Below are 25,504 nucleotides of genomic sequence, written 5' to 3'. Positions count from 1 at the left end.
GCCAATATATCACTGAAGTTGCTACAGTATTTGTCAAAGCAAATATTCCCCCCCCCCCCCTCGTTTTTAAAGCACAGCATTACACAACAGTGTTGCAACATAATATGGCTTTGGCTGCTACTAAAAAGACAAATTTCACTTGAGGGAAAGTTGGATTCAGAACTAAATCAAGCAAACCAAAGGTATTTCTGTATATCTTTTATTTTAATCTTGCACACTCTTTTGTTAACTCATACAGGGAAATCCGGTTGGGAAAGATGGGACTCCACAGCGCCATCTGGTGTCACAGTGTTATATTGCATATAAAACGCATATAAAACGCTTTTTACCAATCTAGCCGAGTCCTTAGTTTGCAAGTTTTATTCTGCACCCACTACTTCAATTTTGGTAGAGTTTGAGCACGAAGCTGGCAAACGTCCTTTCCCTGCGCCTGAAGTAGTAAAATAGTTACCACTTCATGGGGTCATTTTTAAAAAAAATCATCCATCCTTTCTTTTTAAAAATCCATACAAGTAGAAAACGAGAACATTAGGGAGAAGGCAAAATGGGTGGTACCTGCTCAGCAGTTTTTGCAATATTGTGAGACACATTTGTGAGGATGTATAGATTCATTTTTGCCAACTGGTAGTCTCAATTGCCCCTATTTTCCAGGGACAGTCCCAGATTTACAGAAGCTGTCCCGGTTTCTGATTTGATCCCAGAATGTCCTGCTTCTCCTTAGGACTTCCCTATTTTCATTGGGATAATGTTGAAAGGTATGTAGCCTTTGAACGTATCGGGGAAGGATTTCTGTAACAGTGAACACAGTGACACCAGCTCCCCCAGTGTCAGGTTTTCTGCTACTGCCTGTGTGGCTATTTGTGCCACATATTTAAAGTAACAAAAATAAAATGAGAAGAAGCAGAGGTGCGCGGCTCTGTGCATGTAGGACGCTGTATTGTACACACCTGCATAAGTGCACGTTTGAAATTTCCCTGGGGGAAATGCAAAAGAAAAATGTTGTTCCATAACAACTGGAACAATAATGGGGGGGGGGGGAGTTGGTGAAGTATCTGAGATTTCAGAAAGTGAAAGGCCAGGAAATAGTGGAAATCAATGCCAAAGATGGAGGAGGGACAGAAAGATTTCCCAACTGATCCTGCAGGTTAAGTCACTCACAGTGTTCAGATGTCAAAAATCAGGTTAGGGAAAAACAATACTGGAATAAACAAGTGAAAATCGCAGATGGAATGAGCAAGTGGAAATGCACGGCTTTGCTATTGCGTTGTGTGGCTTCAGAGTGAGCAAGATGGTACCGTAATGAGCAAACAGGCTATTGTGTGTTGTGTCTCTTGAAATCGATGTCTGAGTTGCGTAAAAAGAGGACTATGTCAAAATACAGACAGAGTGGAGGAGATGGGTTCTTGCTTTGTACAGGAACTGGGGGCCAGTGGATAGTCCCCATTCTCTAACAGGGTTCACATTGGGTATTCCCAAATACGATCAGAAATGTTGCATATCTTGTGACTGGGCAGAAGTTGGCAGCCAAGATTAAAACTCGCACACTATTAACCGTCTTTCTGTGCAGGACTTGTCATTCCACTTGCCATCCTGAAATATTTCAATGCAGTCTTCCTTCCCGCCAGCATTGTTTGGCTCTTCGCTTGCCCAGTTGGTGTAATTGACTTCATTGCCATCCAGGTGGGCAAACGTGCCTTCTGACTGCAAGTCGTTCATTCCCAGGTAAGCTGCCTTGTTGTGACGGGCAACTATTTGCTGGATGGCTGCGTTCTCCGCAGAATACCTCGGAGAGGCAAGCAGACCACCGGCCTGGAAGCAGGTCGCTTTGGCTGCCTCAAAGCTGCCTTGGGAGCCGTCGGTTTTGAATAGCTTCTCACCAACACTTCGGCCATTTGGGAATAAATGAGCTAGAGGAATAGAGAATCAGTTACAGCTGCGTTAAGTTTTGGCTTCGTTGAATGGTACTTGATTAGTTATTCCTCCTTGTTGTGCAAGGCAGTCTGGGAAGGTTGTACAAACGGAAGCTGTAGGATGGGCTCTAGGATGGGCTCTAGGTTGAGCAAAAGATTCTATGATACCTGATCCTTTTAAGAGGATATAGCAAGGACTGAACTGGTGGTCTTCTGCAATGAGAAGGTATGGTCTGATCCCTTTACTGGAAAAGGATTAAACACATCCTTCTTCCACACCAACTTGCATCTTGCAAGTTGAAAGAATCACAGAACTTGATGGAAAATGTATTTTGAGCTTACATTTTAGCTAGCTAATGGGTTGCACAGCACTCTCTACCACTTTTGTTGATTCATGCTGAGGCTTAGTTTATTAATATGAAGTTTGGGTAGTGTCTTTCAGTTTGAACCTTACGAGTTCACATTGATATTTGAGTAATCTTTAGTGTGGGGACTTATCAGAGTGCACTGTCTCTCTGCTGGTTTGAAATGCCCTTAGGAAATGTAAACCACTGTTGTTAGAACAGCTGCTAAACCTGCTGTGACGTGAACTATATAATTATGTACAAATATGAATGGGAATCAGGTTTGTCATAAATCATACAATTAATGCTTTGGTCATATGAAGCTTAGCAGTTCTTCCCATGTCTAATCCCCACGTCCATAGCCAGAATCAGGTTTAACTCAAAGCTAGCAAATCAGAACCAATGACCTTATTAGCAATGTAAAGCCAACACAGTTACCATTTTAGACAGTAGGGGCCCTCCCTCAGTTGGCAGTTCAACTTTCAAATAAAGTAAAGTAACACCACAGTGAAGAATTTGTTAGCAGCTGTGTGTTTGTTGTGGCAAGATAGACAGTGCATTCAACTGCCCAAACCCACCTTCAGGGCTGTTTTAGATACAGTCAGTAGCAGGGCCGGATTTAGGTTTGATGAGGCCCTAAGCTATTGAAGGTAATGGGGCCCTTTATATGTCCAGCTGTCCTTTATCAACAACAAATTGTCACTTTTTGTGTGTTGAATATATGTTATTATTATTATTATTATTATTATTATTATTATTATTATTATTATTATTATAATATTCCCCAGCCACTCTGGGCGGCTCCCAATGAAGACCAAAAATTTATGGACCTAATAGGTATCTAAAGCCATTTGCACATAACAAAATATGTATTTTATCAAAGTAATTGTTGAACTGAAATACAATTAAGAAGTTTATCTTACATTTTCGAAATGTACATCCAGTTCCCCCCCTTTAATTTTTTTGGGGACCCCCAAGAGAGTGGGGCCCTAAGCTATAGCTTGTTTAGCTTATACTTAAATCTGGCACTGAGTAGGATCAGCTGAGCTTCCTTCCTAACAAACTAATCTATACAGAAGGAGATTGTTTTGCCCTTTTGGTTGAGGAACCTTCAGCCATGCAACCCTGCCCTTGCCACTTGAAGTGGTACAGTCCTGAGAAAGCTTACAATCTGTTGATTTTATAAATTATCTCTCAGAGCTTTAACTCCAAGAGCAGCTGGATATAGGCTGCATCATCATACTAAAATCAACATGTAGGTCCCTCAGCGAAGATAACTTCATGCATTTCACAGAAAATGATATCTGATATCCACATTCTCGCCAGTCCACTCCATTTCCTCACCATTTTGGTTCCTGAGCATAGCGTTTCTCAGAGCCTCCACTTGTTCTTTCAAACGGGCCACTTCGGATTCCAGTTGCTGAAGTTCTAAATGATGTAACAATAAAGACAAAATTCTTAATATTGTGATGTAAAGCGTATACTGAGAAAAGCATGACAACAAGAGGATCCACCTCTGTGATAAGCCACAAGTGCAACATCAAAAACCTCTGGATTCTCCGCCTCTGCTTCTCAGTTTTTGAAAAAGTACTTTAATAAACACAGCAAGTAATGCAGTTCAGAAGACAAAGCTGCTGGTTTAAAAACAAGTCGATGACCCCAGTTGTCTAACGGAACTATTTTTTGCCTAGATTCAGCTGGGCAGGAGAAGAAATTGTTTGGTTCACATTTTCATGCAAGCCTACCTGATTAACATCTCCAAAAACCATACACTAACCAAAACTGGAATCCTATCAGCTGTCCCGGAGCTGGTGATTGAAGCCACCTCCATTTACCTTTATCCACTAAATAGTTTGTTCTCAGCAAGATTCTGGTTTCTCTTTATACTATTTCTTTAGTAAACTTTTCCAAAAACATAAATTGGAGATAGATCAAAATTGAAGCAAAATGGGTACAATGGGCGAGTATTATCAGGCTTAAGTCAGCTCAATAAATAGATTCCAGTTTGTTTGTTTGTTTGTTTGTTTGTTTGTTTGTTCTTAAAAAGAACTATGCAAATGCAATCCCGGCTGCTCTGTGCAAATGCTGCAAATCACCACCATCACCTATCTTGTTTGAGATGTGATTGTTCTCACCCTGATTGGGACGCAGGTAAAGGATTTTGCCAATGTGGTTTCTCTAACAGCACTCTTAGCAGATCATGATGGAAACATGATACTATATCAGGCATAGGCAAACTCGGCCCTCCAGATGTTTTGGGACTACAACTCCCATCATCCCTAGCTAACAGGACCAGTGGTCAGGGATGATGGGAATTGTAGTCCCAAAACAACTGGAGGGCCGGGTTTGCCTATGCCTGTACTATATCCACCAAGTACGCTGTTATAGGAATTACATAGGTGGAGGCATTTAGGCAGACTTCCTAATAGGTGTAGGACGAACTGCATCAGCAACTGAGTACCTATAGAGAGGGGAGTCTTAAACTACTGACATTATTGTTATATAATGAGCAAAAAAGCCAACCATTATTCCAAACTGACTAGCATAAAGCCTATTGTGGGCATTTCATGGTGACACCTGGGGAAATACAGTGTGGTCAAGTCTTGGAGCCCCTGACCATAGGAATGCTCCTTTTATAGGTTTACAAAGTTTGTACACTTATAATTTTTTGAAACTGAAACAACCAGCTGACTCTGGTCTACCTAGGTCTTTGTACTGACAGCCCTCTTCTTTCAGTGACGGATGCTCTCTGTGGTGCAGTGGGTCAGTGCATCTGGCTGTTTACTGGGAAGGTTGGTGGTTCGAGCCCACTCAGGGATTGCTGTGGGTAGGATCCCTGTATTGCAGAGGGTTGGACTAGATGACCCTTGGGGTCCCTTCCAACTCTACAATTCTATTATGAGTTTATCAGATCAGGTTTTCCAGAGTCAGGTTTTTTGAAGAGTCATCAGGAAGTGGCATTTCCCCTTTTGGGTTGTTTTTGTTCTTTGGTCATTTGCTACTAGTTGGTTTAAATACGCCCTCTTGTGGTATAATAGAGACATAACCAAAATAAATGTGCAGTTAGTTTAGAAGTGATGGATTTTCTCATCAGTTGTCACAGGGAAATGTCGCCACAAGGTGAGATCTTTCTCTGTAATTATTTGTCAGAATAAACGTGCTCCCTCACAGTGCAGATACAGCCACAGAAAAGGCAATGTTTGTTTGCTTTAGGTGAAATTATATCTTGATTTCAGGTGGCTGTAACTTTACTACTAACTGGGTGAAGGAAAGTGAAACCATTGAGATGATGCCTTGTACTTTGCAAATACTCTTACGTGAAAGCAGGTTGCATTCAGCGGTTGTCTCCTCAGTGCCCGGTATGACTTGTCCACCAGAGAAGAAAGATGTCAGATTAGCAGGTAGCTAATCTATGACTAGGCTCCTACCTCTTGCTCCATGGTCTCCCTTTGGTCCTCTTTCACCTACTAGACCCCGATCTCCTTTATCGCCTTGAGGCCCAGCTTTTCCTGGAGGTCCCTGAATTCCTTGAGGTCCTAGAAATCAAGGGATTAAATGAACAGGAAGAGACACGAGGAATAACAGGAAGGAAGGAAGAAATACGAATCCATGGTCAAGTTCTACAAGAACATCTGTTGCATGGACAAACATTTAGATCCTGATCAAACCTTGAGCGGCTGGCCCAATTCTGGTGGTGATGCGCTCATACTTCAGCATCAAATAGAGAAATACTTGTTTTGAAAAGTTCTGGCTAATGGCTTATTTTACACTGAGCCATGACTCAGATTGCCTTATTGTAAGAATCGGCAGCTGTATCCCATCCCATCATGGCTACCATTGGTCCCCTAGATACCAAAACAAAGCTAAGAGGGGTATCCCCAAAAAGTGACAATTAGGATAGCGTCAGGGGTGGCAGAAATGACAGCGGTCCGGTTTGGAGACACACAGTGGTAGCATCCCAATGCCAGTAACTTCGCTCCCTCCTCAGAATGTTTCCCAGTTGTGGCTCCAATTCTAAGGTGAAGTGAGAGAGTACAAACGCAGGCAGACAATGATCTGGAATTTAAAATGGTCAACAGCGCTACAGAGCTCCACCAGGCGATGGGCCTTTTAAAGCAGTGCTACCTGGTTGGGCAGGGCTGGGGCCAATTTCTGGATGGCCAGCAAGTTTCTGCCCTGGCGATTCACCCACTGGCTGGGCTGCCACGGTCTTCAATGGGTATCTGCCCCCATCCCCAGGGCATAGGGAATTCCCTGCAACGGCTGGTCAGTGTGTGTGGTGGGGTAAAGAGGCTGGAGTGCAAGGGGCCACAACGTCGCCCCCAAGAAGGTGATGAGCAGCCCTTGCTGACCAAGGTCCTTACTACACAACAGTCATCTTTTTAGGGTTGAAGTTGTTGAGCATTTTTTAGGATTTTACCCCAGGAAATAAACTGCCACAGGGGCCGGATTAAACTGGGTTTAGACCCCCAAAACAGACTTTGGACATGCCTGCACTAAGCCCATCCCTGACAAGTCTTTGTAACTGTACCTGGATCACCCTTCTCTCCTGCTGGACCCGGCAATCCATTGCTCCCAGGCATTCCAAGAATGAAAGGGCACGTGTTGTCCTTGCCTGCAGTGGGGATTGTGCTTTGTGAGAATGCCGCCGGCAAGATAAGGAAGCCAAAAGTCCAAAGGAATCCCATGCCTAGAAAGTTGATTTTAGAAGAATGCATGTATAGCCTTTTCAGCATGATCTATTGCCGTTTTTACAGAGAACAATTCTAAAGTGATCCTAGTAAAACAGTTGTGTGAAATAATGATTTTGTTAGTCTTGAATGGAAAAAATGTTATATGTAAGCTATAATTTCAGGTACATTTGAGTCGATTGGCAAATGCACATAAAGAGTAGTAACTGAGCCCATTTGAATAAAGGCTCAGGAAAAGTGCATCAATAGCACCAACAGGAGGTTTTGTACACTGGATGCTCAACACGGCATAGCCTCCCTGTAAGTTTTGCACACATGTTGCACAACATGGAGAGTTTCAACTAGGGATGGCCAATTCTGCATGTGTTCATTCATAAATCTGTTCCATCCCATTTCTACTTTAAGATGTGACTTTCTAAAAAAGAGATCTGCACACACACAAAAAAAACATTTTAAAATACTTCCTTCATCTCAACATATGGATTTGTAGTTGCATTTTTTGCTAAAATACATGTTTTATAATCCATTGTGGTAAAAAAATTAAGCAAAACTTATTATAAGAAATAAGTAATATTCCAAAATAACAATGACATCACAAATGCATCTGAACTATATAACTGTGCACGATAACAGCAAATCTCAAGGGGCGGGGGGCTAAATGGGGCTTTAACCCTTTGCCCCCAAATAACGTTACCAGTTTGGATCCTCTCACAGCTGTCATTTGTATTGAAAGGAAAACCTATATTGGTGCTAACAGGAGCTTTTCTAGTGCAAACAGCAAGCACAAACCTCTGATTTGGATGGGAACCATAGCGGACCCCTCTAAAAGGCTAAAGCCCCCCTAACCAGCTTGTGATCTGAAACCTTCCCTGAAATTATTTGGTTTAGGAAGCCATTTACATTTGTGAATAGTGTTTCACCTACCTACGTTCTGATTTGCAGCAGTCTGAAACAGTTTAAGACAGAAACCCCCTTGCTCTGCCTGCTGAGATTCTAAAGCAGCCCTTCTCAAACCTGGGTTGCCAGGTGTTCTGGAAGTATAACTCCCATCCTCTCTGACCACTGGCCATGCCAACAAGAAATGATGGGAGTTGTAGTCCAACAACATCTAGGACCGATCCAAAGCTGAGAAGGGCTGTCCTAGAGGTTGGCCCAATACCTATAACTGAAGGTGCTGTGGACTTAGAAACCTAATGTGCTTATATACAAAATTGGCTTTAAAATGTCATAGGGAAAATGACAATTGGGGGATCTTGAGGTGGGATGATGAAGCGAATTGTGGTCAGAAAAACCTCAACCTTCTCTGAAAATGAAATTTGAAAATGAAAATAACAAGATATATAAATGATGAGGGAGTGCATTGGTTCAAAACCGTATTAAAAAGATGTCATAGGTTCTGTTAACAGAGGGAAGATGGAGCAACAGCTGCCAGGAAGAACACTGCAAGATTTCTTCTCTGGCAAGTCATAGAAAACCCATCTTCAAATGAATTTATTATTATTTTTTGAAGAGGCACCCCTCCTGTGTGAGAGTTTTCTCAGGATAGCTTTAGTGGTCATAGTTTTTATAAGTGCTTGTATTAATCATCCTTGACGTTTAAAAGGTCTTGAAAAATATCTAACCAATTAACCAACTAAGGCTGTACTCCTATACCAGTTACTTGGGAACAAACCCAATTGAAATGAATGAGGCTGAATTCTGAGTAGACCCGCATAGGGTTGCAGTGTAAATGTTGCAACACATGCAAATAATATTTTATGTAAAGTATTTTAAATCCCGCCTTTCATCCATATGGACACAAGGACATGGAACACCAAGGAAAACAAATGTATAGTAGCACTAGAATTTTCAAGCAGATTAAGGCTGCTGAAAACATTTCACAGCAGAGCAGGTTAAACAATCAAGACTACAACCCTTGCAAATACAGTGGTACCTCGGGTTAAGTACTTAATTCGTTCCAGAGGTCCATTCTTAACCTGAAACTGTTCTTAACATGAAGCACCACTTTAGCTAATGGGGCCTCCTGCTGCCGATTTCTGTTCTTATCCTGAAGCAAAGTTCTTAACCTGAAGCACTATTTCTGGGTTAACGGAGTGTGTAACCTGAAGCATATGTAACCTGAAGCATATGTAGCCCGAGGTACCACTGTATATCTTATTTATCTATTTATCTATCACACACAAAGAGAGATTGTATTTTCATGTGGCATAGATATCTACTTCCTCCATGTGCTTTGTGTATTGGCAATCTTTTTGTGGCTGGAATCTGGCTGAAGCAAAATTACATGGGAGTTCTTTTAAAATGAAGAATGCGCTCTCTCTCTCTCTCTCTAGTGTACAGGCACAGAAGAGGTTCCTGTTTTCAGGATCACACTTACCTTCTTCAAGTCCAAATTTTGTTTCAATATTGAAAGCACCCCAGCGTCCTCTGTGTTTATCTCTCAAGTGAGAATATTCTCTCTCTTTTTTCTTCTTCCACCCACTGTGTTTTATCAGTTGAAATTCCATGGAGCAAAGCTCAAGTCCCCACCCACTCCAGACAACAGCAGTCTGGAGCTTCTACAATGTAAGACAGGGTGGGTTTGTGGTCATCCCTCCCAAGTTGTTGACCTTTGAGAATACATTTTGCAGCGGCGTTTTGTTAAAAAACACACGTACAATTCACATATCATTCCATAAATCAATAAGATGATTGTAGTAGTGTAGTGTAGCCTAGTGTAGCCTTGGGGAGGGAACACCCACCTCAGTATTGAAAAAGAGACAAGTTAATAGATGAACTGAACAAAAAGGCAGCAAGTGTGGAGGTGGGCTGGATCACATATTGGTAGCCAGCATGGTTCATGACCTGTTGTTCCTCAACCAGTCTTTCATATAGTTCTTTTGATTCCATTCACAGGAACAACTATTATTTTAGTAGTGTGCCAGTAAATATTGCCTCTGAGAGTGATGAGTGCCTTTCTCAAATCAATGAACCCCCCAAGCACCTTTTTAAAAGGCACTGTAGGAATGGGGCTTCGGAGGACTCATCTGAAGCTTGGCCATGTATTTTCATCCCCACCCACAGCACCATCCATGTTGTTCCCTGCCATGGGTCTTCATTTTGCTCTGAGTGCTTATGCTGGAGTGCCTCAGGAAGTGAGGCCCCCCCCACTTTTGCCTTGAGGTGGACAAGTGACCTAATGGACATCCCAGTGACTTGATCTAGAACCTTCTCTGGTGGACTCCATCTGACACGGCAGGTTTCCCTCCGCTTGGCACATCCCTGTGCTGCCAGATGATGGCTGTTGTCTCACACATTTCTGCCAAGCCACCTCTCATGTATGGAGGGCAGGCTTGGGGAGGGGGAATTCATGGGCTTTGCTGAAATTACTTGATCCATATTTGCTCCACTTCAGAAAGCAGAATCGGACACAACTGGTCACCAGGCAGCTCAAAGTTTTGATGGCAGCCCTAGTGAAGGAAGTTTAAGAATTGAAAGCAAATTTCAAGAACACTTGATGCACCTTTTGCTTGACTCTACCATTTCAGTCCACGTGAAGGGGGATAGCACATGATGCTCCCCAACTAAAAATGCTCTTTTGCAAAGACAACAGTAGAAGTTGCTGGAAAGCACACAGGTAGTGTAATTTATTTTGTTAAGAAGGAACCACCACCGCCACTTTAGGAAAGGTGAATAAATCGTTAAAAAAAAAAAAGAAGATGTCATATTGGCCAGATTGCTAAGGCAGAATAAATTTTGTTCAGTATTTGAACTACATTTCCAGTCAATATTTGTTTTGGAGAAGGGCAAGTTAGCTTATCTTAAAACACCATCTAGAAACACAGTGAGAGATGTTTGATTTACTGTGGTCAAGGCTGTACAGCTTTTGCCTTGCAATCATACATGTATAACTTACTAACGATGCCCTAATATTACAGCCTATAGTTGCAAAATACTTTCTCAACTGAGGTCATTTCCAAATTACCTACATATTGAGCATTCATCCTGATTTGTGTGTGGGGAGGTAAGATGATATCCTCTATTAACTAAGCAAAACTTTGTACACTACCACCCAAAATATCCAACCCCGGGCATTGTCGTTTGGCTGAGTATGAACCATTAGCACAAATCCTTGTTATGTCCAATTCCACCCAGTTTATTTTTCATCAGCGGAAATATAATCAGCATGAATTATAGTGCAAGTGAGTCAGAAAGTGAAATCTATCTTGATGCAGATAATGTTGTGCAAGTTCTTGGGGAAATGATGAACCATTGTGGAATTTAATATGTGTATGTCTTTCCAATGTTTGCCCAAATGTGCATCAGACAATGGAATAGAAAGGCAGCATTGTTTACCACATTCTGGTGTACATCCTATTGGAAGCAATGGCATAGCTGGTCAGTTTACATGTTTGGGTGTGAATACCAATGAGGATCTGATTTGCACAAGTGGTAGGCCATGAGGCAGAACAGTGGAAAGCAGGTTCTGGCCAGCCCTCGTTAGTTAAATGATTCAGTACTTTCTCATCCATCTCTACCTCAGATAAATGCTCCTAGGAATGCTTACTCATATGATGCAAATACTTCTGTTTGCTCCAAGAAAATCTCTTTTAATAAACAGTTTTGAAAATATAAATATAAAAATATCCTGTGCATGTAAAAATCCCCCCACCCGCATCAAAAGCAATGCACCCCACTTAGGAAAAAACAAAACACCCACAAACCATTTCCAACTTCAGATTTACAAGACCTTACATTTCATTCTGAATGTGCGTCTTCAGCGGAAAACAGATCATGATTTATTGATATAAGCCCATCAATCTACATAGTACTTTATATAGTAACACAAGCAAGAAGAAAGGTGCTGCCTGAAGGAGCTTCCTCTTCCTCTCCTCCCAGGCAAATCCCACAAAATGCCCTTATAACTCAGTTAAAAACAGTTGAAACACTATTTTTTTTTATAAAGGATATTTTTTTTAAAAAAAATTTTTTAAAGCAATTTAAGCAGCAGTCCTTATAAAACCTGTCAGGTCCTGCCCTGGACCAATGGCTATGTTATGTGTGCACATATGTCAATATACTAAAACAAAAAAGGATTAACAAAATAATGATTAATGTCTACAGATAAAAAGCAAACACAGTACTGAAGCTTGTGGCTGGGTCGAGCTCTTTTTTTTTTTTTTAACAAATGGCCTAAAATTCACAGAGTATTAGCCTCTTTTCCCCGCAGGCTCGGTCGTTCCACTTTCCATTCACATAAACTTCTACACAGTTCTCCCTGCCCTTTTCATTATTGGGTTCTCCCTGCAACCAGTTGGAGTAAACGATGGCATCGCCATTCAGGTACCTAAATTTCCCCTCTGTCTGGATATCAGTTACCCCAAGAAAGACCGACTTGTTATGCTGAACAACTATCTGTTGGATGGCTGTGTTCTCCGCAGCATTTCTGGGGGCGGCCAGCTGGCCCCCGGCTTGCAGACACTTTTGCTTCAGGTCATCAAAGGTGCCTTCGTAGCCGCTGGTGACAAATACTTTGTTACCGACAATTCGCCCTCCTGGGAATGCTGCAACTAAAACAAACAAAGGGAGTGGGCATCAGGTTGATAGTCAGCCACTGTGTTTTGCAAAGCCAATAAATGGATGGCAACCTCTGCTATTTGTAACCCATAGAAATCTTGGATTTGGATAATGCTTTTAGCAACAAGAGGGACACGGGTGGCACTGTAGGTTAAAACCACAGAGCCTAGGACTTGCCAATCAGAAGGTTGGCAGTTCGAATCCTCACAATGGGGTGAGCTCCCGTTGTTTGGTCCCAGCTTCTGCCAACCTAGCAGTTTGAAAGCACACCCAAAAGTGCAAGTAGATAAGTAGGTACCGCTCCGGTGGGAAGGTAAACGGCGTTTCCGTGCACTGCTCTAGTTCGCCAGAAGCAGCTTAATCATGCTGGCCACATGACCCGGAAGCTGTACACCAGCTCCCTTGGCCAATAAAGCGAGATGAGCACCGCAACCCCAGAGTCAGTCACTACTGACCTAATGGTCAGGGGTCCCTTTACCTTTACTTTAGCAACAAGATGCAACATCCTATGTAGAATCAAGAGAACCCTCATAGCACCTTAGCTGTGGCCACAAAGGTGACAATTGAAAATTGATGGTGCACCTGGCTCTGGCCAGGCTACAGCACAGCACATTCAAAAGAAACCCCGGTGTTTACATTTTCTTCACCGAATTTTCAAAATGTTGCAGTTATTTTGCAGGAAAGGAAAACAGATCTTTAAAAAGCGGCTTTGGATAACGCTGCAAAAGACTAGGGATAACCTACACAATTTATCCCTGTGCATATTGAGTTTGTGCTGCGATCATAATCTTGCAAAGACTATGTTGCTGCTGGTTCTCTAATGCTACAACAAGGGAATGATGCATGCATGTGCTGGAATCTAAGGGTTACGAGGACCATTCCTGTGCTATCACATATAATGTACCCATAGACTGTATGTTGGTACTGGTTCTCTGTTAAGGGGCCAAACAGACAGAGGAAGATTGCAAAAGACGGTTCACAATGTTTCTGTTACATGCAACATTTACCTTTTTGATATTTGGAGAAACTGGCTTGCAAGGCTCTTAGCTGCCCCTCTAGGTCACTGACTTGTTTTTTCATAAGGTTGACCTCTGAGAAATAATAAAAGGATCATGATCTGCAAGATTCAGCACTGTAGTAATATGCGGTAAACAATATATTGCACACAGTGTGGGTGTGAAACATTTTGTTAAACCAAATGCCACCCCTGTTTCTCCAACTTCCACCCACCCAGGAATAGTAAAAATTGCCAGACAATCCAAATGGCACAACACAATAAACATGTTGTCACAATCAATCAATTGCTGCCATAATTAATTAATTCATCATTCATTAATTCTATGGAAATTTAAATAATATTATGCTATATTAAATACATAATTTCAGTGTAGAACCAACTGGAAATGAATTTGTACATTAGTGAATATTGGGTGGTGATCTCTTACTAGGTCTGTTTTGCTTGTGTGTTGGTGTATGCATGTGTGTATTAATGGTATGAATTAATTATACAGTACCATTAATGGTTCAGTGATATTAATGACCATCAATGGTAAATGTTTGCTCTTTTTTGAAAGAAGCCTTTGCTTATACAGATACATGTATCCATCGCTTGATCCCTTTATCAGACCTTCCTGTTAAGGCCCAAACTAGAATAAAATTCCCCCCCCCCCGAATGATCTGGAATTAAATACACTCTCATTCGAGTTGTGTGATTTTTTTAAAAAAGTTAGATCCACCCTGATTGTTCACTTAAACTTTTCCTCAATAATCAGAGTTACAAAATTCACATGGATTGCACCAACTTTTCAACGCTAAAAAGGGCACAGCAAATTAAAAGACCAGCATTAAAATTTTGCTCTAACACTTTTAATGCATCACTTTTAACATCAACAACAAAAGGCTACCCTCCTTACCTGAGAGACCGCTGTCACCCTTGGTCCCTTTGTCACCTACGGATCCTTTATCTCCTTTGGATCCAGGAGATCCTGGTTTCCCCACTGGCCCTTGGGTACCAGTTGCTCCTTGTAATCCTTTGGAGAGAATAATAATAATAATAATAATAATAATAATAATAATAATAATAATAATTTATACCCTGCCCATCTGGCTGGGGTTCCCCAGTCACTCTGGTCAGCTTCCAGCACATATGAAAACATAATAAGATGTCTAACATTAAAAACTTATTGATACAGGATTTTTTAAAAAAGCAACAACACCCTAGCAAGTTAGTTAGTAGGTGGCTTCTGTTTTCCTATGCATGTTAACATCTGATAAACAGCCATAGCCAATTGGTTTAAAAGGTTGTATGCAAATCAGCCATCTTTTCTTTTCGTTAACTGGAAAGGAGTGTCAGAGGTTGACATTGAGCAGAAGATGAGCAAGGGCTTGGCATTACACCTGGCACCCCTGGGGCAGAGCCCTTGGGCACTGGTAAGGCGAGTTACCATTTTAAATTCCCCAAAGTGACATGGAAAGCTCTGGAGCCCCACGGAGTATTGAAACAGCAGTCCCGGGGGGGGGGGGGAGTGAGTACAGACATTTTCCATGCTCAGTATGCCTTGGAGTGATGCTATATTAGGGGTATTGTGGGGAATTTAAAATGATCATTTTTTCATTGCAGGTGGAGTCCCACTGACCTGGGAGGGCATTCAATCCTAGGGCAATTTGCTCCTCAAATTCAGAGCTGAATCTGAGGAGTTCCAGCTTCCTTAAAAAAAAAAAAAAAGTCATCTAAGTTAGTGCCCAGCTGAAAATCCCTCAGACTAACTATGCACTACATCAAGAAGTTATTTCTGTTGTCTCTTCGGAACCTTTCTCTCTCTCTCTTTTTTTAAAAAAAATAATTTTTATTAAATTTTCCATTTTAACAATTCAATCAAATCACATTAAATATTCCAAATAATAATAATACATATCATATAGTCAAAATATTCTGCCAAATTATAATTTTTTAATTGGGGCTTCCCATGCTTCAAGTTCAGTGGGGCTCTGATCATCTTATATCTCTACTGCCTTGAGTTTCCAATAGTTCTTTAATTCTTCCTGTTGTTACCTTTCCTTCGTTCATGGCCTCTGAGTTGTTTCCACAGGCGAGTTGAAGTAAGCAATGATATGCTTTTGTGTGAAATTTGTCTGCTTGACTCTCCGCCAATTGTTTGCTGAATATCTTCACACGCTGGTGTTTATGCCAAATTAATCCAACTCTTTGGAACCTTCCTCATGCCATCAAAATGTTTGTTCAGATGCACCTTTTCATCCACACCACTTACCTCTTTCTCCTACATCTCCTTTCGCTCCCTTTTCGCCCACTGGGCCTCTGTCGCCTTTGGGCCCAGCCACACCTGTGTCACCTTTGGGACCTTGGGCACCAGTAGCTCCTTTCGAACCTACAGAAATATTGAATGGGGAGGGGAGAATCAACAAAAATGGAAGGTACTTTGTAATGATCACAAATGCAAAAGTAGGTAAATAGTTTCAGCTCAGCCCTAGTTTGTCTGTCTGTCTGTTGTTGTTGTTGTTCCTATGCTGCCCTTCATCCAAAGATCACAGGGAAGTTTACAATATAAAAACACAAAAATACACACAATAGTAACAAAATACCAGCCCGCCTATCCGGTTTAAAAGGTCATAGATCAGGCATAGGCAAACTCGGCCCTCCAGATGTTTTGGGACTACAACTCCCATCATCCCTAGCTAACAGGACCAGTGGGCAGGGATGATGGGAGTTGTAGTCCAAAACATCTGGAGAGCCGAGTTTGCCTATCCACGTCATAGATGGTTTAATTAGCCAAAGGCTGGGAGAAGAGGAATGCTTTTGCCTAAAGATATGTAACAAAGGTGCCAGGCGAGCCTCTCTGGGGAGGGCATTCCACAAACAGGGAGCCTGGTCTCAAGTTGTTGCCCTCTGGGCTTCTTGTAGAGGAGGCACATGAAGAAGGCCTCAGATGATGATTGTACTATCTGGCTCAGCTCATATGGGAAGAGGCGGCCTCCATCTTAGGTTGGACATTCTCACATAAATGATAGCTCCAGTGTTTATATACTATCTTTGGTTTGTATTGAGGATATGATAGTCACAATTTTATGATTAGGGGGTAGTCCTGTTAGTCTGGTATGCCAAAACAAACAATGATGAGGCTATGGTACTGCAGAGCAGGGGTAGTCAATATGGTTCCCTCCCAAGGTGAGCTACAACTTACACCATCTTTGCCATTGGTTTTGCTGAATGGCACTGATGGGTTCCAAGAACCTCCCATGTTGACTACCTCTGCCTTAGAAACTAGCAAATATATCATAGCAAAAGCTTTTCTGGACTAGTGTCAGATTCATTTGATGAAGTGGCCTTTATCACTTCATTTTATAACTTGCATGTTGCCAGAACATGACTTCAGAAGCTGGCTGTCACAGATCACAATCCTTTTGTGACCTCAGCCAATTGCCTAACAATGGGAGTCAAGCTTGAGAACTGTCAGCCTATGATGTATTTGCTTGTTCTTTCATTGGCATCCATGATAGATGTACAGTAGTTCCTCAGGTTAAGAACTTAATTCGTTTTGGATGTCTGTTCTTAACCTGAAACTGTTCTTAACCTGAAGCACCACTTTAGCTAATGAGGTCTCCTGCTGCCACTGTGCTGCCGCTGCACAATTTCTGTTCTCATCCTGAAGCATAGTTCTTATCCCAAGGTAATATTTCTGGGTTAGCAGAGTCTGTAACCTGAAGCGTATGTAACCTGAATCGTATGTAACCCGAGGTACCACTGTATATATAGAGGGAAACATCAGAGGTATGGACATTTTATGGTTGCTTTCTCCACACATAGCATTTATAACTTGGAAACTGTACCATACTAAGTATCTGGACAACAGGGTGGATGTGAACATCTTCAGTGTATTCTTTTAAAATCTGTGGCTGGGATCCAAAAAAAGCTACTTAGGCATGCTTAAGGACTTGGACCGACATTTAGGTCTTTTTACTTCTTTTGTTGGATGGTAGGTCTCCAGGGATATCACAAATGGCTGTTTGAGAAGCAGAAGCCCCCAACTCTGTCAGCATCGCCCTTGAGCCAGTACCACCAACTGGACTCATCCACTTCAGCCCCGACTGGGCTAGGCGAGCTGGGTAGCACTTCCAGAGACCACCTTCTGGACAGGAACAGGTCAAAGTGCTGTGGACTCACAGCTTAGAGTTGTGAGCACCAGATTCACTTCCACAAGAATACAGTCGTCGCACAGCAGAGTATAGCAGAGTATAAACGACTCGGAGAGCAGCTCTGTAGAATATCTTCTTTATTCTATCTACAACTATTATACAACTATATAACAGAGCTTAATGAGGTCTAAGCATAAATGAATGCTGCACTACACTGAGTGTCTGCAGCTGCTCTTAGCAGCAACCTTATCTCTACACACGATCTCTAACACTCAGTCTCTCTCTCTCCGACACACTGACTGACTAGACTGACTCTTTGATGTGGTGCTGGAGCAGAATAAGTAGAGAGCAGAACACTGCCCCTCCTCTCTGGAGAATCAGCAGACTCATCAGGAGTTTCTTGGATATGGGAGGGGTGAAATCTCCTCAAACCCCACTGCGTGTGCAGAAGTAGTTGTATGCTCCTTTGGATCCTGGCCACTGTGGTATATTGAACCCTCTAGCAGAAATCCAACTATTTAGCACTTAGGATTACCTGTTTCTCCCTTGATGCCTTTTTCACCTTGTGGGCCATTGTTGCCTTGTGCTCCAGAGGGGCCGACGCTTCCTGGAGGACCCTGCAAACCTCGGATTCCACGCGGTCCTACACAAAAGGAAGAGGTTTTGTGAGCAGGCAGAGATATACACCAAAGGGGGAAGGTCTCTTGTGATGAGTTGCAGTGCATCAGGAGCTCCTGGGCCTTAGAACTGGGAACATTGAAATGTGCATGCCATTGTCCCAATCTGGTATGCCTTCAGAATGGTGGAGGACACTGTCCTATGACTAGTATTGAAATAAGTTTCAACTGGAAGTCTGGTGAGGTTCTGTACATGGACTGGGGTATGGGCACCATCTTGTCTTTCATCTCAGGCAGCAAAATGTCTTGGGCCAGCCCTGTACTGGGAGCAAGGAAAGAGCACCTTGGTGGGTTTTTACTCCTGTCCAGGGAAAATGTTTGATGCGCCCAATGGGCAGGATGGCCCTCTAACAAGACTTAGAGACAGATGTGGATAAAAATATTAAAAAAGAAGTTTGATTTCTTGTAATAATATCTAGCTTTTGTTGAATTTAATGCAATACAATTCCATTTAGTCAACAACACTCCTTACCCATTGCTCCAGCATCTCCTTTGGGTCCTTGCTCTCCTTGGGTCCCCTTTTCTCCTTGTGGTCCAGCTGGTCCCATTTTTCCAGGAGGACCAAGAATTCCTCTTGGTCCTGCCAACCCTGGCATTAAGTGGAAGAATGAAAAGTGGGGTTATCTTAATGATAAAGCTTACACATGAGAGGAATGCGATACATAATAACCCAAGGAAGAAGTTTGAGAGGTGGGCCTTGTTTTTACATTTCCAGTCTCGGGTCATCATCATTGCTAAGTTATCTAGGGTTGCCATATTTCAAAAAGTGAAAATCTGGACGGAGAGGTTGTTGAGCTTTTTTGGCTATGCAATGGTACCTCGGGTTAAGAACTTAATTCATTCTGGAGGTCCGTTCTTAACCTGAAACTGTTCTTAAACTGAGGTACCACTTTAGCTAATGGGGCCTCCTGCTGCCATCGCCACCGCCCAATTTCTGTTCTCACCCTGAAGCAAAGTTCTTAACCCAAGATACTATTTCTGGGTTAGCGGAGTTTGTAACCTGAAGCGTCTGTAACCCGAGGTACCACTGTAGTTGCAAAAATGACACTGCTGACATCAGTTGCCATATGTCTGCCTTGACATTTAGCCAATTTCCACCCAGACACTGCTTCCGTCTACAGTATTCCAGGTATGTCTGGGAAATTCTGGATGTATGGCAATCCTAACGTTAGCCAAGGCAGCTACATTCAAGGTGGCTGTGGGTGTTGCCATACATCCACCAGATGACGTTCGTTCCCATCCCCTCCCTATATTTGCTTTCTTCTCTTTTGCCTTTTCCTTCTCTGTTTGGCATCATGACCCTCTTAATCCAGTGAGAGGAGGAGAAATGCAGAACATCATACGGTCTTGCACTTCTAGCCCTCACTGTTGATGGACCTACACAGTCTTTACAATATCAATTTGAAAACTTAAGATTCATTTTTATATTGATGTCATGCAACTTTGCTTTTATGTTGTCTTGGTAGAATTTTTACGCTGTTTGCATGTCCAGGCACCGTGACCCTGCCGCACCTACCTGGTGGAGAAAAACCAGTCAAGACACATTCTTTTGAGTTGAATAAGAGCACAGCTTTATTGGTTGCAGATGTAAGCGGTTTGTCATAGTCATTGGGTATATCCTATAACAACCAACCCGCCTGCTGGAAGTATCTTCTCCATGGGGTCTACCCTGAGGCAAGGAGGTCCTATGACTTACATCAAATAGGTATATCTCCGCCAGGATCTCCACCTTGTAGGGCACTATGGCTCTAGTCCCTGCCTGGGAATCTGGATAGAAGCATCTCCTCCAGGATCCTTTTAACAGGATACCCCTTTCCCTCGGAAGGGCAGCAAGAGGCTTACAACCTCCCCTCCAACCAAGACTAAGGCTTTTACCCTCAGGTGGTGGTTTAGGCATTGGATAAGCCTAAGTCATAGTCAGAGAAGAGGTTTTCTTAACATTGAAAACTTACTGATATTTATCACAAGGCAATGTAATTGGGGGTCATCATGAAGTTGCATCATAAGCCACTTTTGCTTAAATTATGTGGGACTGCATGATTTCCTGTCTTTTTTTCCTCCGGTGTGTGAATCAAAAGCTGATCCTCAAAGAATGGGAGCTCTTTTCCATACCTTGTTCTCCCTTGTCCCCTTTTGGTCCTTGGACTCCATCTCTCCCATTTATCCCTGGTAACCCTTTCTCAGCTGGTCCACATACAACCAGTGAGCAGGCATTCCGATCCAAGTTCTGTATAACTTGCGGTGAGCCCTGGAATGATGCTGGTGAAAATTGCGAAACCAACACAGAGAGCGTTAGAAGCACCAGCATTGTTCAGCGGTTTGACCTGGGGCGGAAAGATAAAAATTAAAGAGGTAGAGGGAGGAGAAAAGAATTAACCCAAACCCAACCGTACCAATTATAATGCACTCCAGTGAAATGAAGGCCGGCTATATGAACAAGGATTTAAAATATTGTGGATAAACTGTTGTTTAATAGATTGAAGTAGGGGGATTATGCACCATTTCCAACACTCTTTTAATTTTCTTTTGTTTCTTTATCTCTTGAACAGCTACACACAATAAGAAAGTTTTTATGCAAGCTAGGAGAACCCATTGGCCATGCTGCCTTGGACTGATGCAAGTTGGAGCCCAAGAGCAGGTGGTTTTTTTTTTTATAAAAAAATTGTGATACAAAACAAACAAACAAACAAGGAAAAGTACATATAGCGTCTCCGCTTTCAATTCAGAGTGTCTTTTCATAGTTTGTTTACATTCAGTATGAGATGCTATTGTCATAGACTTTGGGGAAAAATAGAGGGGAGAGGGTTGTGGGGTGATGGGCTTTTCATTCTTTTGCATAGTGTTTCTGCAGGGTTTTTGTGTCAGCGTCTCATGAGTAGGTCCTTTATTTATATAGTTATTTGATTTTATTGACATTGTGAGAGACTGGAGGGTCTAAGGTTCGCTTGACTACGTTTGGTTGGTTGCAGTGTAGTTTATTTGCATGTTAGTGTGCAGGCTTTTTTGTTATTGTGTCAGGTTAGCCATATTGGTTTGTAAGTTGTTGGGGAGGGGTAATGTCAGTTAAAGCAAGTTACAATCTCATGTATGGGGTGTGGGTGTCCTGAAACCACATATCTCAGGTGTCAAAGGGCAGGGTTAGAGACATGTATTTAGCATTCAACAAAAACTGTATAGTGAAAGTTCCAGACACACTTCTTCACATAAGGCATATTTCAAGAGTGCCGTACTAGATCCTATTTAGGAAAGAATAAGATTCTGCACTCTACTAGGGATGAGATTTTCTGCAAATCGCAGTGTCAAGCTTATCTGCATGGTTTCCCCCCCCCCAAAAAAACCCCACCCCTCCTACATCACTCCTTGATCTTGATGAGAAGTGGGCTATTTATTTATTTTTACTGGTTCTGCTAAAAATACAAATAAGACTCACACATATTAAATGCATTCTTATGCGTATCATATTACACATGTATTATGTGCTATTCAACCAAGTTTTACTTGGAGACTAAGTAGTGGAACTAAATTAGTCATGTTCCCTAATTTCAGCAGGTTTGCTCTGAGTAAAACTTGGTTAAATACCAATTGTTATTTGCATATACATTCCGTGTTTCCTAAAGTAGCAAGCACATAAAGAGATCCATAAAGGAATGCATGTAATGCATGTGTTAAAAATATGCATGTAGTAATCTTTATAATACATGCAGAAAGATAGTACAGCAGTACCTTGGATGCCAAACGCCTTGCAAGTTTTGGCTCCCAAATCTGGAACTGAGTGTTCCAATTTGGGAACATTCTTTGGAACCTGAACGTCCGACGCAACTTCCATGGCTTGGTTGCCGAACGTTTTCGGAAGTTGAACGGACTTTGGGAACAGATTCCGTTCGACAACCAAGGTACGACTGTATATTGGACTATTCCATTGAATTTGTTTTACTTCTGAGGTACCTGTACTGCATAGGGTTAGCAGGCACTAACTAGGCTTTGGGAAGGAGGAGGACTCTAGAACCTTGTCAGGGCCCTCACACCTCCTTCCTGAAGCAAGCGTTTACTTGGCTTTGGGAAGGAGGTAGGAAGGTGCCTTCCTGGCCCTGCACACTCTGGGGGAGAACCGCCTCCAGTTCCAGGTTCAGTCTCCAGCATCTTAAATCCTGGAAAGTTGCTAGATGGACTGATCTGATTCAATAGAAGTTGACTTCTGTAGCTGGAGATGCCCACAACTGAACCTGGGATTTTCCCATACAAAGCATGGACTGTACCACTGATCTATGGCCCCTCCCCTATTATGCTTCAGCAGCATCTCTGGGCTAAATTGAGTTGATAGAAAACATGAAACCAGAAGGTTATGAAGGGGATGCTGACACCAGGTGACTATATGCAAAGCAGTCAGTTCCCAGCTCTAACTAAGAGGGTATCTCAGCCAGTGGAACTTTTATCACCTGGGTAGGGCAAGCTGTACTTGGCCAAAATACCATTTTCCCTGCATAATTCTAAAAGGAATAGAAATGCCTTCTTCCTTTGCAACGGAATGCCTCCTTCCGAACAATACATTCAAAAGGACAATTTGCCAACTGCATTTAAATCAGGGTGTTAAGCAAAATGGATCAAGATACTAACAAATTACATTGCTGTTGGACACAAAATCAACTCGTCGTTAAATCTGGAGCTAATTATTAGATAAGCGCAGGCAGATGTGAAAGGCTGATATGGAAAGCACTTAATAATCAAAGGATGGATTATCAATGAAGGGAGAGTTAAGGCGGCAGATCTAGCTCTGGTTGAAATTAATCAAATCCACGGAGCACAATGCAATCTGACCCGTTTGAACAAGGAACTGGCGGCAGTCTTCAATATCGCATGTATTTCAATCGCATTGCCATCATTAAGGAAGGACAAATTTAAAATCTACTCACTCACTTTGACGTTTCTGGTGCTCTACAAAGGCCCGGACAGGAATCATCCGTTAGGAGTTCAGCCTTCCTTTTATAGGCTACGAGTTAAGTAACAGAGGCTTTGGTTTCTCAATCATGTGACCTCACAGGAAACTTATAGGCAATTTATAACACTTCGGGAGCTGTTGGCCTCTTTCAACGTTGTGTAGCTGATAAGACATGCACAGAACAAAGGATGGGATTTCCCATGGCTTGCAAAATGTAAGGCATTTGTCTTTTGGAGCAAAAGGGCTGGGGGCTCAAATATGCATGAATGTTATCCTAGAACATTTTTACTATGCAGAACATTGAGCAGCATATCTTGCCAGTAACAGGACTCAATGGTCAGGGTTTCCCCAGATATGGCTAGTGACCCCACTGGAACCAAAGAACCATAGAATTGTAGAGTTGGAAGGGACCACAAGGGTCATCTGGTCCAACCCACTGCAATGCAGGAATCTTTTACCCAAAGAATGATAGGGTAAGTGATGGCTGAGTGGTTGACTCGTAGCTGAGTGTGTGAACAGACTCCATGGAAAAGCATTGCATTGGAGGCATTGCCCAATGATATGAAAACTTGGAACTGGTTCAAGCATGTTCAAGCTTTGATGACTGTAACATCAGAACAAGTGTCATGTCCTGCTCCTAGAGTCTGGTTGGCTGGCTCCTTTGGGAAGCAGTATGCTAGGCTAGAGAGGACGTTGGTCTAATCAGCAGGTTTTATATATCCTCATGCTCTCAGAGCATAGGTAGCCTGCAGATCAGATGTCCCATCAGCCTCAGTCAGCATGGCCCATAGCCAGGTATGATGGGTGTTGTAGTCTAAAACATCTAGAGGGCACCGCGTTGGCTACCCATCTTAGACCATGTGGCTATCTAGTTTTGCAACCCCAGATGCTCATGGGAGGCCCAGAAATGAGGCTTGAATGCAAATGTGCTCTCTTCATGTGAATGGACCATCATAGATGGTCTCATACACAACGTTGCTCATTGGAGTCAGGCCACATGTTAGCCTGCCCATCAATAAGTGCTCTAAGATGTAAAGTGGCCTTATTCTAAACCTGACCATCCATCTGTTTCATGCTGTACTGTCTACTCTCAATGGCAATAGCTGATCCAGTTCTCAAGCAGAGTTTACTCCAGCTCTACTACAGTGGTACCTCTGGCTAAGAACTTAATTCGTTCTGGAGTTCTGTTCTTAACCTGAAACTGTTCTTAACTTGAAGCACCACTTTAGCTAATGGGGCCTCCCGCTGCCACTGCACTGCTGCCACACAATTTCTGTCCTCATCCTGAAGCAAAGTTCTTAACCCAAGGTACTATTTCTGGGTTAGTGGAGTCTGTAACCTGAAGTTTCTGTAACCTGAGGTACCACTGTACTAGAAATTGTCTAACTCACCTTCCCCAATCTTGGGTCCCCAAATGTTCTCAGATCCCATCATCCCCAGCCAACTCAGGTAATAGTCAAGGATGGTGGAATGTGTGATCCAACAACTTTTGGGGACATCTTGGGGAAAGCTTTTCTAACTATGTATGGTACCGGGGTAGCTACTTATCTGTGAATAGCATCCACATCACCCTTGTGCTATGACTCCTCCTCGCCATTATGCACATGAAAGAGTGACCTTTTCTGTGGTGTTTGATCTATGATACCTCATTCAGACATGCAAATTGGCACTTTATATAACATGCGATTGCCATGAACGACTTTTTAAAATGCTGTTTCTCTCACATCCAGTTTTGCAAGATTTTGGCTCACTCCCAACTCCTCCCCGTAAAAAGCATGGCATAGCTGAATAACCAGCTCCACCTTACCAAATTGTTGTGCAACATCATGTACTTTTGGGAGTGCTTAAGGAACTCCAAATATGTTCTAATCACCCATGGGTAATCCTGCTAACGCCCCTTTGAAAGAGACACACACACAGTTTTTTCACACAAAGATTTTCTTCAACAACAGTATTTCACCAGGCATTCTAAAGCCGATCCATTTCCATAAGCTTTCTGACCCCTCCTCTCCCTGAGCTCTGAGTCTCCAGCTTTAAAAACCAGTGGTTAAAATGGTGCTCTCTGAAACAGCAGTATATTAAGTACCGGGCATGTGCTTATGCATTGTTTGCAAAATCCATAGCTTACTACTTTTTCAGCATATTTCTGTCTCTTGCGAAAACGTTTCAGCAAAGTAAATGGAACCTCCTTAACGCTCATTTCAACAGTCAGAATAGTGCTTCTCAGAGCCCCAGGACC

General features: G+C 42.4%; 2 protein-coding genes across 3 annotated transcripts; both read right to left on the bottom strand.

Moving 5' to 3' along the window:
• Positions 1-185: 185 nt before the first annotated feature.
• Positions 186-9,472, bottom strand: LOC310845385 (pulmonary surfactant-associated protein D-like). The gene is made up of 5 exons (XM_083740518.1): positions 9,323-9,472; positions 6,786-6,944; positions 5,683-5,790; positions 3,599-3,682; positions 186-1,907 (listed from the first exon to the last, which is right to left on the bottom strand). Exons 1-5 carry the CDS (start codon positions 9,450-9,452, stop codon positions 1,531-1,533), a joined length of 858 nt encoding a protein of 285 aa, XP_083596644.1. The 5' UTR covers positions 9,453-9,472; the 3' UTR covers positions 186-1,530.
• Positions 9,473-11,933: 2,461 nt separating this feature from the next.
• On the bottom strand, positions 11,934-23,511 carry LOC310844231 (uncharacterized protein). Of its 2 annotated transcripts, none has more exons than XM_083738091.1 (8): positions 23,240-23,511; positions 20,442-20,653; positions 18,802-18,918; positions 18,188-18,295; positions 15,771-15,887; positions 14,415-14,531; positions 13,509-13,592; positions 11,934-12,494 (listed from the first exon to the last, which is right to left on the bottom strand). In XM_083738091.1, the coding sequence occupies exons 2-8, from the start codon at positions 20,635-20,637 to the stop codon at positions 12,118-12,120; spliced, it is 1,116 nt and encodes a 371-aa protein (XP_083594217.1). In that variant the 5' UTR covers positions 20,638-20,653; positions 23,240-23,511; the 3' UTR covers positions 11,934-12,117. The 2 variants fall into 2 exon arrangements, with proteins under 2 accessions (XP_083594217.1, XP_083594218.1); XM_083738092.1 differs by having other exon boundaries at positions 23,244-23,511.
• Positions 23,512-25,504: the final 1,993 nt, after the last annotated feature.

This window comes from Podarcis gaigeae (genome assembly GCF_964106915.1).
Source record: "Podarcis gaigeae genome assembly, chromosome: 5".
Classification (NCBI taxonomy): Eukaryota; Metazoa; Chordata; class Lepidosauria; order Squamata; family Lacertidae; genus Podarcis; species Podarcis gaigeae.
The sequence above is the reverse complement of the archived record's forward strand: the minus strand, read 5'-3'. Positions and strand labels throughout refer to the sequence as shown.